Source organism: Symsagittifera roscoffensis, chromosome 5 (genome assembly GCF_963678635.1).
Source record: "Symsagittifera roscoffensis chromosome 5, txSymRosc1.1, whole genome shotgun sequence".
Classification (NCBI taxonomy): domain Eukaryota; kingdom Metazoa; phylum Xenacoelomorpha; order Acoela; family Convolutidae; genus Symsagittifera; species Symsagittifera roscoffensis.
Window position 1 is genome coordinate 12,541,445 of NC_087066.1, and position 16,134 is coordinate 12,557,578.

At 35.7% G+C, this 16,134-nt stretch overlaps 1 protein-coding gene across 1 annotated transcript; it reads right to left on the reverse strand.

Annotated features, from left to right (window-relative positions):
* Positions 1-5,444: 5,444 nt before the first annotated feature.
* LOC134846215 (sulfite oxidase-like) lies at positions 5,445-12,016 on the reverse strand. Its single transcript, XM_063863478.1, has 6 exons — positions 11,442-12,016; positions 10,515-10,885; positions 8,015-8,216; positions 7,737-7,842; positions 6,456-6,591; positions 5,445-6,172 (listed from the first exon to the last, which is right to left on the reverse strand). Exons 1-6 carry the CDS (start codon positions 11,971-11,973, stop codon positions 5,774-5,776), a joined length of 1,746 nt encoding a protein of 581 aa, XP_063719548.1. The 5' UTR covers positions 11,974-12,016; the 3' UTR covers positions 5,445-5,773.
* Between the last annotated feature and the right edge of the window lie 4,118 nt (positions 12,017-16,134).

Sequence of the window (16,134 nt, forward strand, 5' to 3'; positions counted from 1 at the left end):
ATCTTCCCATAACCACATAAAAAGCATCTCCCAACCATTAAACTTATTTAAAACAGGCAGATAATATAGGTTTTAAGGGTTTTTCTCCTCAAGGGGACTAATCACACCTCACAGCCACCGCAGATATTCTCCCCTTCATACCAAACTGTAGCCGTGGACACAAAGGTACAGTATTACAGTATTATCCACAATACTGAAAGAATTATATTAATGGTCAGAATTAAAGGGGCACTGGTCAACGAATTTCGTAGCTTCCCCGTGATTTGCTCTTCTCGGTTTCTCTCTCTCTCCCATTAAGCCAGCAAATCTTCAGCGGAATCATTCTTACTGATTGAGAACCAACTATCATTTCACTAAAAAAACAATTGTTCTACCAAAGGGTAGGGCTATCCGTAACCTTTCCGCTATATTTGTCTATTTGGAGTCTATTTGCGGAGGTCCTTTCCAGTTTCAGGTACCAAAACGTAAACTCTTTAAATTCCCATCGATGCTCTATTTCAATCCCAAATTTCTAGCTATCAGGGGAAATTCGTCTACTAAGGTTCCAATTGTGCCAAACAACTACCTGGGGAGCTGAAAACTACCCCGGCTGATCACATTATTCAAAAATAAATATCGTGCCACTCCCTTATTGCTGCCATCCCCGGTGGGGCTAATTTTCTTTGGTCTAATCAAGTCGGTATTAATAGTCAAACTGTCACAGCTCAGTTCAATCCAATGTTAGCTTAATTTGATTCGAACTCAATATATTATTTCATCGTAGCAATTCAAGAGCCATAACTTTTTTTTAACTTTGCTTCCTTCCCAAAAACCCTTCCCAATTATAAGTAAGGTGAAGGACTCTCATCATTAACGGTTGAGACTGAGGAATGGGTCCCTTTCCAGTTGTAATCTTGAGGATTTCTATGCAATTTTGGGCAAAACGCCAGAGTCATTTAAAGAACACTCCGAAGAACACTCCGAGATCAATCCTCCATATTTGGGATAAGAATCTCATGCGGATCTTATCTACGAAGTTTCAACCATGTCCCATCAATACTTTTTATGTTATCCTGCGTTTAATATCCATTATCAGTTTTTCCGGGAAAAGACTATTAAAGCCAGAAGGAGTCGCCGGAGGGCTTTGATTCATCAGGGGTCATTTTTGAGGTTAGTGTTTAGTGTCTGTTGCCGCCAAAAAAAATAATATGCCCCCTCTCATTTTTTGCGTAAATTGCCTGTTTCCCGTGTAAGGGGTGTTTTCCCAAGCGCTAATAACTACTGTTTCAGCCGTGGGATTTGCTTCGAACTACAATACATGTCTCTTGTCACTACCAATCAAATTCATAAGTTTCGGGCCCCTGTGCTCATTGGGGGGGGGGGGGGCAAATGGACTAGCGTCCTTACTTCTTATTGGGAGGGGGTTATCCGATTTTACAGGACTTGGGTTTTCAGCCAAAAGACGGACTAATTCTTTCGAGCTCGAGTTATTTTGAGCTTGATAGTTTGTTTCTTTTTCTGCTCATTGTATGAATTAGCCAATCTTAACAGTACGTACTAAGGTATGTAGTGTACTACAGTAGAGTCACTTAATCTACAGATGAGCCGACCTAGATGGACTCGTAAAAATCAGGCTGTTTCTTTTTTTCCCAGAATATGCACAATCTAACAGTAATTTTACTTAAAAAAAAGTAACTTTGACAATTTTGTAAGCGCGCGGGCAGAATTCGCATGTCGCATATCTTTTACCATTTTAATTGAAAAGATTAAAACCTATCCAATCAAAAAAGCCTCGGCTCAAAAGAACTTTATGTGAATTATAGTTAATTTTTTTAGTTCAAAAAATATCTCATTCTCAAGCTGCTGTTATTTAAAAAAACCTAGCCAACTACCCGTAGGAAAAGAGTAATGAACGCAAACAAAAACAGAACAAAAGCACTGACTTTGTTGTAATAATCTCAACTTTCGAATTTCAAAGAAAAAAATAGATGCCATTCGAGCTCTTTGAATTTCTAGAACCATTTTTGCAGAGCGCTTTTTTGATAATATGAACCCAACTAGAGAAACTTGGATCATTAGGTTAAGTTTTTATTCCGCTGGAAATCTAAAAATTATATTCCACTTTCGAAACTAGATATTGTCCATGTTTTTTCTCGCCGTTTCCACGTTCGTATTTCGAGAGTGCTCTTTACGTCATTTTCAGCAGATGAATTTCAATTGTACTCAAGAAGTGCATTATACCTAAGTGCATCAATATTTTGACTTTGTCCTAGAAAAAAAAACAAAAAAAATCAGCAAGACCTATATAAGAGTCTTCACTATGTTCATTACTCTTAATCAACACGAGCCAAAAATACAATTTCTCTTAACTTTTTTTTGAAACACTGGATAAAAACAGTCATTTCTAATTAGCTTGAATGCAATTACGATTCAAAACATAGTTAAAAAAAAAAGATTTTTAACATCAAAGTTTCAAGCAACAGTTACGAAACGCATCGTATGATTCAGCAATTTAAGTAAAACTTTCACTCTCTTTTCTAAAGAGACGACGGTTCATGGGGAAACCAATCTGAATAGTCAACTATTTACTGGGGATTAGGTTGCTACAAAAACATTTTTTAAATGGCTTAACAGTGAATACTTCCACGACCTTTTAAAATTTCTTAATTTATAGTTGCTTTATGTATGATTATGGCTAAACGGGTAATTTTAAGATATAAGTTATGGTGAAAAACCTATTCACAATTGATGCAAGAACTGTTGCACTATTTGCACCGCACAACAACTTCTCTTTCTGAACACATTTTGGACGGAGTTTTTCCCCCCGAGTATATTTTTTCAAATCTTATCAAACTTGAACTTTGATAGCATGACTGTTATTTAACCGCTGAAAAGCAAGAGCCACAAATTATCAGCCTGCTTACTTCTTCGTTTGGAAATCGATTAGCGTAATTGATCTGCTGCTGGTCGATGAGTCTCAGAAGAGCCTGGAGGGCGGCCCAAAAAGGGTATCTGTGTTTGATAGTCCCTATCTAATTCGTTTTCAACCAATCCCTCTTCAACATAATTCCGATTTTAACTACATAAATATCTAGTTCAAGGGTATGTTTATAACTCAAGGAGCAATCTGGCCTCTAACTAGCTTGAATATATATTTTCCGACGCTACAAAAATCGGTGAAGTGTAGAGCGATACTTCATGAAAACACAAAGCAGGATATTTGAGCGAGTTACATGCTGATGAAAAGGTAATTATAAGTCAGATTTAATCTGCAAATGATGTTAGTTTTATGTTGTCATACTTAGAACACAAAGCCAAGCAACGCACCAGAATTAATCCGAATTTTGGAACGAATTAACGGTATCAATTTCAAAAATATATTTTATAAAATACTAAAAACTTTTGAAAAACTCAGTTTTCGCTTCCTTGATGTCATTAATTTTCAGTCATTACATTGTTTAACGAGGAAATGAAATAAAAACAAAAATTCGATGTTCAAAAAATCGTCGACTAATTTTTTTTAATGCAAATGAATTACCTGAACAATTAGGAAAATTCGGGCTATTACTAAGCTCCAGTAATCGAATTCCCGAACTATCAGGAAATTGAGAAGACAATGATTTAACAAATTTGAGGTTCGTTCAAAAAACCGTGGTTAAAAGACTTTAAATTAACAACTTAAAAAATATATTTGAAAAAATTCAATTTTAATCTTTAAACAATATTTAACCAGTATCAACAATGATTAGTCTTTCTCAATATTGCGCCCGATGCTTAATTGAAATGAAGAAAAAACTGAAAAAAAAATGAATCAAAATCAATTTTTAAAAAAATTCGAACAAAAGCCTCAAGAAATTTGCAGAAAACAATAAGAAAATAAAACTTTGTGAAAACAACCTCTTCACAGAAAGTTTTTGAACAAAAAGCAAACAACTGTGAAACCAACCCATTGACAAGACTTTGAACAAATAATTTATCAGCAACGGAAAAAAAACAAAATAAAAACCCATTGACAGAAGAAAAAGAATGTTTACATAAACAGGTGGCAACATTTCAATTTTTAGTTTTTTACATAGACAATTAAGTGTTGCTATACCTCTACACATCAAAACCTTTCAGTTTAAAAAAATCTCTTAATACATCGGGACAAAAAATCTGTGAGCCCTTGATCATCGGCTTAAAATACCAAGCATTTTAAAATAATACAGATGGCATTTCAAAACAAAATCGGAAACAGCCGACAAAAACTGGAACAAAATCACAAAAAGGAAATAAATATGCAACAGATTGTTCCATAAAACATCATTCAAAACCTTATTTAGTACTTAATATGAACGACAAGGTCTAAATTATAAACAGCACAAAAACAAAAAAGTTCAAAAAACTGTAACTTACCACAAATCCAAAAAAGACACTTTTTAAACTAGGTGTTGATCTAAAAAACTTCATTAGTACATAATATGAACCAACTAAGCAGATGAACCAGGTGCGGATTTAGGGAAGGGGTTGTTTGGCTGACACCCCCCCCCCCCCCCACCTCAGGAATTCAACCCCCTGCCGGCGGGGCTTTGAAAATTTTTCTAAAGGCGCCTTTAGCGCCACTATATATTAATTTTAAGGAGGGAGCACGCGCTAAAACAACGCGATTTTTTGGTCAAAATTTTCCAAAAAGTGCCTTTTTGCCTGCGGCGCAGAAATTTTGGTCAAAAAAGGGTATTTTGTGCTTCGGGAGAGGACGGAAAATCAATTTGATAGACTTCAAAAAAAAAGATTTCGAAATCCGCCCTCCCTTGAGAAAATCTTAGATCCGCCCCTGATATGAACCATCTTATTTAATCTTGCGTCAGCTTTTGTTTAAATAGAGACATCTGTTTTAACATATGCACGTCCTTCATACGTATTTGTCAGAAGATTTTTTCAGTGGGAAAAGTCTAGTTCCCGACCATAATTTCATGAAAAAAATAACTATTGCAAAAACGAGCCATTCAACCAATATACTAAATTAAAAAATCAGCTCAAGTCCTCTTTAGAAAAATGAACTCTTTAAGACGGTAACACTGCTAAAATAGCGATAATTACCGTCTTCCTGGAACCAGCTTTTCCGTCCATCATCCTTAACAGATGCGACAATTTCGGCAATTAGATAACTTTTGCTCAAATTCCCGAAAAAATCAAAACTGAAAAAAATTTAATCCAAATAAAAAAACGAATAAAAGAATCAGCACGACCTCAAAAAACTTTATCACTGGCATTCAGGTTTGGTAAATTTCTGTGTTCAAAACGTAAACAACTCAAATATCATTGTTTAAAAAAACAGCTTAAGAAGACAGACGCTAAAAACAGTCTTTTAAAAGTGTTTTAAACACCCACTGTTTTAAACTTATCAACTGTGCCCTCATTGACACTTAAAAGTCAAAACTAGAATACGGAAGAGAATAAATTTGATAAATATAAATTGATGCAAGACATCGCTATTTCCGAATAGTGTTTGTTTAAAAGCTCCATATACTGTGGTAAGAAAATATAATCTGATTTCAATATTTTTGGAAAATACGTCAAAAGTTACAAATATGTGATAACTATGATAGACGAATGAATCAGAAAGCATGTTTGAAGGACACCATTATACACAAAAATTGTTTCAATTCGTCACTACTGTCGAACGATAAATTAGAACAAAACCTCTGAGCAAACCAATAAATCAATGGCTCCCATAAAAAACTCTTTCGCAGTAGATATGATAGAATGTCGTTTGAGAAGTCTAAATAAATAGTTTTAGCAGTTAAACTACCAATTAATTCTGAACTTTTATTTTGATTCTGTGCCACGAGTTGTTCATTATACCTCTGATGTTCCAAACATCTTGTGCATCTTTAGGCATTACATTATGCGATGAGTCCGTAGCCTTCACAACTAGTTCCAGTTCACTACTTTTTCCTCTTAAACTCTTTTTTAGCATCTCTGGACTAGCATTGAATGACCACAACCTCCATCCGTACTCATTTGGCGCTTTCTGGTCCGTGTCTTCAAGGTCAGTTTGGTGCCAAGTGTCTCCCCCGTCAAGTGAGATGTCCACACGTACTATCCCTTTGCCCCCTCCACTGTAGGCGTAGCCCTTGAACTCGAAATCGGAGTCCAATTTGATGGAGGAGTCAGAAGATGGGATGCAAATGGCACACTGAACTGGACATTCCTGAACACAACGGGAAAATTCAGTCTATCAACGATCAGTCTATCAACGATCACATAGCAGCGCACCACATGAATATTAACACAAAAATTTAAACAAGCATTGATAGAAATTCAAATCTCAAATCTTGAGTAAAAAAAAGCGTCACTCAATATGAAATACCCATGCTTAACTTTATAGCATATTTTCCTTCGAAAAAATTCGCCACTAAATTTATTCTTTAACAATCATTGGCATACAAATTTCATTTTAATTATAATACATATTGCCCATCTTATGTTCTCACCTGGACAGAGGGTGACTTGGACCAGTCAACATTGGACCAGTTGATGGAGGAGTGGAACATTCTGTAGTCCTTCTGCTGCCAATGACTCCTAGACTCTTCGTCCGAAACAGTGATCTTCTTCAGCCACTTCACACACCTGTTCCATGTATGCATGTACGAATAATTGGTTTGATGAGAAATGTACGATGAGATAATTTTAAATTTTGTTGGACGATTTCGACTAACTTGATATTTTACACACAAACTCTACTTCTTCATTATCAATCAATTTTCACAGGCAACAATATAACTCCTATTTTCCAGTTTAATACAGTACATTTTAACACCTAGTCATTTCACTATGAATTCTAATGCTTTATGAATTCCTTATCTTAACTCTTATCACACCAAAGTTAATCCTGCAATTAACACAAGCACCATAATGAAAAACTTGGTTTATCTTAGTTATACATGCTAAAAGGAGGCTTCCTAATTTACTTTTTTGATGCATCGAGTGGCCATAAGTTCACAAAAAAGAAAAAGTATCGAGTATTAAATGAAAGAGTACAAAACATAATGTCCGTTTACGAAGACAAAACTGATCTGTACTTTTTCAGAGCGTTATCTAGCTTGGGTTGAACCATTGTAAATTTTATTTCATTTTTGTTTATTCTTTCGTATTATTAAAATTCAAATTTTAATCCTACTGAAATTTTTGTCAGCTTTTTTTGAAAAGACGTTTCCTTGCAGACTCCCGGAAACGTAACTAAACGCAAGAACATGACTCGTGCCTTAGCAATTTAATCCCAGGACAATCGCCCTTATTTTCGGGATCCTAGGTTGGGACTACGGGCTGGCAAAACCTTTAGCTTTGCGTTTATGTGCCAACAGTTCAAAAAAAGCTGACAAAGCGATCAGGTCATAAGTTTAAGTTCGAGAATGATTCTAAGAATAATGATTTTAAGTTTTTTGGCATTGGTTAAACCTTTTTTTTAATTTCTATACCGGATGAAATTGTCTAGAAAATTAGGCCATATTAATCAAAGGACGTCTAATTATTTGCGGGCTTTTGAAGTTCATTGAACTATTGCTTGTTTTTGGTTCATTTTGGAATGATTCATTGAAAATATTGGCAAGGCCATTTCATTTTGGCATGAAACGTTTCATTGAAGTCATTTGCAAGGTCATTTCTGTTCAAAACTTACGCGAATTAAGTTGCGCAAATTTGTCTGGCTTTAAATGGCAAAAATTTCTCTCGTTTAATTCTTTGATGGTTAAGAATCAACACTAAATAAAACACACCTGGCGCCCACAACACCTGGAACAACTACTCTGATAGGGTAGCCATGGTCTCGGGAAAGGGTCTCGTCATTTAAAGCCCAAGCAAGTAGCACGTCAGCTTCAGGACCTGCAAAAACGTCACATCATTACATATCATCGTCTATCTCTTTACTAAAATAACCAACTTTAACCATCTAATGAAATAATCATAAGCATCTTAAGAACGGTCGGTCATCACAAGGTTGTCTTCATATAGCCGACCTAGAAAAGCCACAAAAAGAACGAAGTTCGATACCTACTGAGGGCTTTGTGGAGTGGTATGCTGGCCTCGTATGCAGTTCCATCATCCGATGAGTCATACCCCTCGAAGTGCACGTGACTGTATTTAAGGCGCATCTCCTCCTCGGACAGACCCAAACTTAAAAGGACATCTCTCAACAGGACTCCAGTCCAGGTACCATTTGAGATCGCAGTCAAACTCCACTTCAATCCCTTCACTTCCTGAAGCAGTCAGCAGATTTTACAAATTATCATTAATAAAAACTTCAAATTAGATTTATAATTAGTTACGAAAAGTGTGGTTAGGCACACAAATTTGAACTTCGCAGACACAAACAGATATATTTCAGATCAAGCTGATTAAAATCTGGTCTGCGTGTGTTTTCTCAAATCACTTTGAGTTTTGATTATGACAACAAACTTCAACAAAATAGCTCTAAAAGCAAAAAAAACGACTAAAAAAGTTTTTAAAAAATGAGCTTAGTAAAAATTGGAACAATTAGTTGGCCTTTATTGGTGGAAAATCTACTGCTAGCAGCGCATGAGCTTCATTTCATGTCTACGAGTTACTGAAATTCGTACAACGACCGATACAATATCCATAGTGAATATTTTTTGATCAAGTTATTTAGCTTTGAAGATCCACTACGCAAACTCGTAAGGTAAATTAAACCTGCTGAAAGAGACATTTAGGAAAAAACGTTTTGAAAGGCAATCAGAAGTCTACCGGAGATCTTGACTTTTCAATATGCTTAAGACAAGGGCCTAATCGAAGAAGGATTAAAAAAAAGTTTTATCAAAAATTTTAAAATGGATACCCGTTAAGTTACGAGCTGGCAACTGTATATTTTAACTTTTAATATCAAGGAACTGCAAAACCTTGGGTACATGCTACAGCGTTATAAACTGTGAGTTGCAAGTTTTGTGGAAAAATTGAACTTTGAATAAATTCGTCGCACTAAAATATATTGCACCAACGCGTTAAGGATCATACATGAATGCATATAATAATCGTACATAACTAAGCCGAGAAAGTTCTTAAATTACCAATTCTTAAATTACTTTTTCGACAAACCATCTTTGCCCAAGAGCTATGCACTAAAATTTGCGAGTTAGTTCAGATTTTCACAAAAAGCTGACAGCATTATACAGCGCTCTTGTACATATTATATACAAGATCGCCTGAATACAGAACTTCAAAAGTGAAAAAAAAAATCAGATTATTTTATTATAATCACTCCACACGCTATGATAAGTACAAGCTAAAATAATTCGCATCTATTCACCGATTCGTAAAACCTAATTGGTTGCCTCAAATTATTTTTCAATTCTATTCGGGCTGGATAAATTTGCAGTTAGCTCCTTAATGGAGCAAAACAAACCGAGCTTTAATAAATTAATATTGGCTACTTCCAAACTTCCAAATCCCAAAACTTCAGGAAAAACAATCCAATAATGGGTGAAATATCTTTTCTTAGTGGAAACGGCTGGTTAATAGGTCGAGTTGACCGACAAACAAAATCAACCACACGAAAGTTTGGGACAAAAATTGTCGGTAGTTGGGCAACTAGCGCAGAATATTCGGGCCAGGTTAATACTTTTATGTATTTTTCTAAACACTCGGCTGTTTTTTTTTGTAGCTAAGGAAATAATGAGAGTGAATCAAACTTGTTACCAAGCAATAAAAAGGCGTAATAATAGCTCAAATATTTTAAAAAATAACAAATAGACTGAAAAATTGAGAACCTTTTTTCTTGACAATGTGAAATATTTTTTTCTGGATCTCGAATCACGGCTGCAAAGGCTTAATAATGATATCACACTTTACCCCCCTACGAGCTTTCTTTAAGGAAAACAAATTCGGGAAGAAAAAAAAACACCCAAAAGAACACATCATAGTTCGTTCATTTCACTTCGTGAAGTGGTAGAAATAATAATGGCAATAGCCTGTATTAAGGCTATTGTGTTTTCCTGCTGCTTTCTATGCATTTACTGCATTAAACTGAGCACATAAATTAGACGCAAAAATCTGTGACTCGTGTTGAAAAAAATTTCGTATCATAACACAAGCATTCAATGCGTAGAAAAATAATTGAATCTAGTTTTTTCTCGAGAGGGGGAGGGGTTCAAAATTTTGGCAACCTTTTTTTAGGTCGATCACAAAGATTTTTTGAGCTCTCTTAAATTTCGTTAAAGACCCTATTTTGACCAAATTTCCTGCTGTGACAAAAAAACGGGCCAAAAATGCCGTTTTTGGGCTTTTTGAAAATGTTGATAAAAAATCGCGTTTTTTCGGAGCGCGCTCCTCTTCGAAATTAGTATACATTTCAGGGTTGGTCTGCCAAAACGTGATGTCATGAAATAATACCAAATGGGGGACCCATTGGTTGGTGAGGGTCCACCACCCACCTGAATTGAATGATTTGGGATAAGATTGAATGCAAAATCTATTTTTCCAGAAAGAACACATGCTTCAAGAGGTTTCTTGAACTTACTTTGAACTTTGAACAAAAATCATACTTTGAGCTTATTGAAATCATCCCGTCTGTTTCCACTGCATTGAATAGTCGCTTCCACTGTTTTGGGCTTGAACTTCTCTTTGAGGTCATCCAAGGTCAAACTCCTCAAAAAAGACTCAGAGTCATCTTTATCTTGGTTTGATGTTTTCCTGTCAACCCCAATATGCAGTCTGTAATCTTCTGCCTTTATATCTGGCACCGGCATGTGATTCCTCACAAAGAAGAAAGGCTGAGGCGTGATTTGATTTTGGACTGCTATGAGTGGAGGTGTCTCTGCATTGAAGGGTTTTTGTTGTCGGACCAGCAAAGCCGGATGTCTTTTAGGGTCGTTTGAGTATGCATCTCTTACCGACCGAGACGTATCGTTCAGTTCTGAAATAATTTCACTTTTGAAATCATTTCACATTCCCATTTAAACTCCTTGACAATAATTGCTAGAATAGCAAGAATCTATCCAAGAGTTTTCAATATAGAAGACTATGAACAAACCTTTATTCATCTCTAAAAACATAGCAAGCAAATCTCAGTCAATTATAACATCAGTCATCAATTATATTAATTTCTAATCAGCGTTTAAAAGTACATTTACGCTTCGTGGATTGCTGAAACATTTGTGAATCATTCAGTCATTCAGTGCAAGCTCACCATTCTTAAACGAGCATTTCTTTCATACAAAGGGACTATCAATATTCGGGGAAAAATCTAAATACATAAAAATTGCCATTCACTCTATTTTTATTTATCAGGATAATGACAATATAAAAATCAGGAGTATACACATGAAAATTTGTATCATTTCAAACATCCATTATGATTAGTAACTATTATTGATACGCGAGAAAAGAAAACATAAACGCATTGATATATGCATACCACTGAATGCATTTTCAGTTATTCAAAGTTTCAATTTTATCTCAAATTAACTAACTTTTCACATCTTCCGGGTGCAAATTGCCAATTCGATACTCTTCCAGCATATCATACACTTGCTCCGTGTGGTGCTGAGAGTACGTGTTCCAATAGGGCCCCACGTCCCCACCCGCCGCCAACATGACAGTCTTCCCACCCGGGTGATTTTCCACAAACTCAGTTACGTCATAAACGCCCTCGCCAAAAATCATCCACACTCCCTTTTCAACAGTTTTGTGAGCTTTCACGTCTTCTAGACGGTACGTCGGCAAATTTTTCACGCGTTTTCCCGCTGTATGGTTGATGATTTCTTCGTGTTTTGTAGTCTTTCGACTGTCGGATAACGCGAAAGGCGCAGCTGCTGCAGCACTCGCTATTCCAATTGCCATAAAAGTAAAATTTTGACGATATTTCGAGTCATCTTTTTCATCACGATTTCGTTCACGTCGCCGCAATAAAACAGGAGCAGATGATGCCAATTTCGTCATTTTGCTTTCATGAGATGATAGATGTCTGGCAATTTGCTTCCACAGCAGCTGCTGGCCACCCATAGCTTACTTAATATTAGTAGAAGCAAATCAACAATTTATTCTGAAACGAATGTCTTTTTTGGCTGATATAGTTTTCTTATTAGAAATGGTTAGAACATTAGTGTAAGCTACGCAAAAAATCAATTCGTCGAGAGTGGTTTTCACCTATTATGAAAACACTTAACTAGAAAAAAAAACAAACAAGCGTTGCTTAAGTCAAAATCATTCATTTTGACTTTGACAAAAATGTCCAGGCAAGGTAAAAACCATATTGTAGTCCAGGAATGGGTGAACTAGAAGAAATATTCTCGGATCTTGCCTTTATAACCATTCATAATATATCAGCGGTATTTCCATGACCGCATTGACAGCTTAGGACAACCTATTTTGTAATTTTCGTTTAATTATTGTGGCTTTGATTTTGAATTCTCTAAATAAGAATAGACGGTTGCGCAAACTGTTCCGACCATCATGAGTAAAAAACGACGAAATGAAGAAACTGTTCTTTTTATAATTTCCTGAACTTTTGAGGGCAATTGAACAAGTCAAAAACTGCAAGCACTAAAATATTGTCCTATATGATTTACAACCAGTATTGTCCCGCTTAAAGCAAAAGCAGTAAAGAAAGAGGCTGATTAAGGAGTATAAGCGAAAACGATTGCAAAATTTCCAAAGCATGAACAAAAGAGGAAACGCGGTTTGAATTTTCAGACCCCCAGAATTTTACCAAAAATTATAGCACGAAAATTTTTTGGTCTGAAAAAAAACCATGCATGTAAGTTCCGTTGCGTTCTCCGAAAGTTTGAACAATGTCTCTTCCGTGCTTTTCCATTGTGAGAAAACTTCCATAGCAAAATAAGCGAAAAGTAAGAAGCACAAATTTGGTGCATTAGGATAACCGAAAAACCGATTTTAAAAAAAGCAGCGATAGCTAAAAGCAACTTTAAAAGGCAATGGCAAAACTGTTTACAACTAAATTCAGCTGCGAAATTGAGAAATAAGAAATTACTTTAGTTTAACAAGTTAGTCAGAAGATCAAAAAAACTGAACAACAGTTTTTCTCACAGAGAGAGAAAAAGACACCCTTCGCCATAGCTCCGCTCCTTATAAGTTTGTTAAGTAGTCGGAACAATAAATGATTTATCCTTCTATTTGTTTCTTCTAATAAAATTTATTACTATTATACGCTCAGAGACTATGGCGCTATCCAGCAATGCAGTGTTTACCTTGGTCTTATGCTGATTGTATATTAGTTATTTGTTCCGACCATTGAAAACGGGAGGAGCTTTGTACTCGTGTGTTTTAGTTAATTTTTTTTGCTTTTTCTTTTTGTTTTCCACGCAAAGTCAAATACAACAAACAATCATGGTAATGGAACGGGGGATATATCATATTCAAGCCTTTTCAGTCCTGATTCGAACGACACTAGAAAACTTGAAAATTTCTATCAATTTTTGGTCTAATTTCGAGCTAATAAGTGAGCATGCAGGCTTACAATAGCTTATGTACGCTTAATTGACCAGTGAAAACTTAGTTTTACTCAAGTAAAGCTAGTTTTTGGAGCTTTTTAGCGCAATTTTGCGAATCAAATCATCCAAAAAATTTAGCAAAAAAGTCGGTGTGAATTTCCAGGCGAACTTCGCATACACAAGCAAAATATCACAGATAACGTTAGAGGAAACTGAGTCTTTGTACACATTCGCAACTTGCTTTGAATAGTGAACAAAAATACACCGTTATTTTTTTTGTAGCAGACCAGGCGCTATGTTATTAACAAATATAAATCTCGATTAGTTGATAAGGCTATATAGCTTGCCTCATTTGAATCCCGTAAATTGAAAAAAAAAACAGATCAGAGGTAACATATCTTTCGCTTTCAGCTCAAGAAATAGATGCCTGTCAGCTGCTATTATAAAATCCGTTTAAAACTCCTACCAAAAAAGAAATTTGACTGCAGAAAAAAGTCAGACCATGCACTAAAACTTTCTTGCTTTCTGGATTAATTACAACAGTCTGACCAAGCAACTGTCGCAAGTTAGCTCGAGTTCATTAGCAGACTGCAGTATAATTGAACAACAAAATTGAATACAAGACTGATCGAATCAAGACTAAGCCCTGAATGTTGCGATTGGCCATTAATGTTAAGAGAAAAAGCTAAAACAAGGACAAAACTGATACTTTTGCGATTTTTTCTAAAATCTCCACACGCTATGTAAAGTGCAAAATATAAGCGTATAGCAATGTAATTAAAGTTCCAAATAGCTTGCCTCAATTGAACCTGAAGCTGTTTCAAAGCCGGATTAAATCGCCATTTACGCTTCAACGGAACAAAAATATCACCTTGACTTGGAAACAATTGAACCCGTAGAACAGCACAAGCATTTGCTGGTTAAAAATTAGTGATCCAGCTTTCGACAGAGGCAAAGCTGGGCTTCGCAAACACTTGCGAGAACACGGCCAAAAAAGCAGCTTTATCGAGTGAATTACGAAAAAGCAAAAATAAGCCTGGAATTAGCAAAAACTTGGCTAAATGTAGGATTCGAATCTATGACCTAGTGCAATCAAGATTTTGATTCTCACTCACTATCCACTCAGACACGCAAGCTTAACAAACGACAAACACTATTCATAAAAAAAGCAGCTACATGTGCTAATGAATTGCCAAAACAATTCAGCAAAAGTGGCACCAAATACAAATAGACTCAATTTTGCAAGTAACAATTTGAAATATAACAAATTGAAGGCATCCACAGTAACTTTGCGTGTAAAAAATTGCAAGGCATAAAGCCACATTATGTAGAAATTATGCATTTCAAAAAATTGCGAGATATAGTGAGTTAGATAACTTCTGAAATCGAGTTTTTATTATTCTTTTGCTCTTTGAAACAAATCACTTCTTTCGGTTCAATTGATGAACTTACAATGCATCAACTGTGTTAAATTATTACTATTTGAATGTCAAAGCACATGCCATGAAAAAAGCTGAAAATGTGCCCCAAAATATGCACCAACATTTGCGATTTACGTTGAAAAAAAAAGAAAGTTCGTACAAATACATTCGCTTCGCAAGTGTTAATGAAGTCCAGAAAATTTATGCTTGGAATGATTTTTTACTCAGTCAAATTTCGACAGTTTTTGACTAAAAACTCTTCCAAATGAAAAATAGTTGTCCTCAGCTTAAACTTAAAACGATATTTCACTTGTGATCATTTTTCGCAAAGCTAAAATGTTTTGAATTTGGGAATACAAAACTACTTGAGCTCCAATTGAGATAAACACTCGCTTTAAATTTCGTTTTAATATAGCGTAAGCGGGAAAGTAAATCCTTCCAAATTAACTAAGGACAGCATATTGCTTTTATATTTGCTACAGCTTGGGTATAAAACTAAGACGTTTAATAATTAACAATGAGCCTCTTTCGACTGAAACCATGCCTTCATGACCGTTATCAAGCGCCTGGCTTTTTGTAGTTTGCCAGCAGAGTTCGAAAAAAAATCAGGAATGAGTTTAAAAAATACTTAGAGGATTTAAGGGTACTTTTTTCACGGGTAAAACAGAGCCACGTATTGTTACTTTAGAGTCAGAATTGAGTTTTTTTTGTGTGTGATGTAAAGAAACTGACTGAACCTCTGAAGGAAAAAACACCCACTGTTATCAAAAAAAGTCACTCAGTTCAATGAGATGGCTAGTCAGTGTCGTGGAGGCGTCTTTTATGTCGCGGGATTCGACGAAGGGGTGGAAGTCATCGGCGTAAAATCCAAGTTTTTCGTCTGGGGGAAATTTGGCTGCATCGTTCACATAGAAAATCATAGAGTAGGTGAAATGACTGATTTTTAAAAGACACCTGTATGTATAAACTCTGGATGTGGACAAGGCATCCCTGATTGCCTCTTGGCTTGCCGACGTTTGAGTTAGTTCGCTAGCCATCTAGTTAGGCTCTCGGATACCCTGTTGCCATGAAGCAGTATCAATAGAGTACGAATGCAATAGTTAGAGGCAATTAGATTCTTTTCAGAAGGTCGCCGCTGCTTAAAACCATCGCTGATATAAAATTCAGGAGTAGATAAGGCCACAGTTACTGTGTAGGGGACAAAAAACGTGCTTATTTTCGTAAGTACTTTGATAATGGCTGCACCGATATCACCTGGAAAGAAATTGTCGTTCAATCAAATTTAAATTAAT

Excerpts from the sequence above, each read along its gene's own strand:
- LOC134846215 (XM_063863478.1), bottom strand. The coding sequence starts at position 11,973 with ATGGGTGGCCAGCAGCTGCTGTGGAAGCAAATTGCCAGACATCTATCA. Across the intron at positions 7,843-8,014 it reads ACCACTCCACAAAGCCCTCA|GTCCTGAAGCTGACGTGCTA; the intron begins GTAGGTATCGAA and ends ACGTTTTTGCAG. Across the intron at positions 6,173-6,455 it reads CCAAGTCACCCTCTGTCCAG|GAATGTCCAGTTCAGTGTGC; the intron begins GTGAGAACATAA and ends CGTTGTGTTCAG.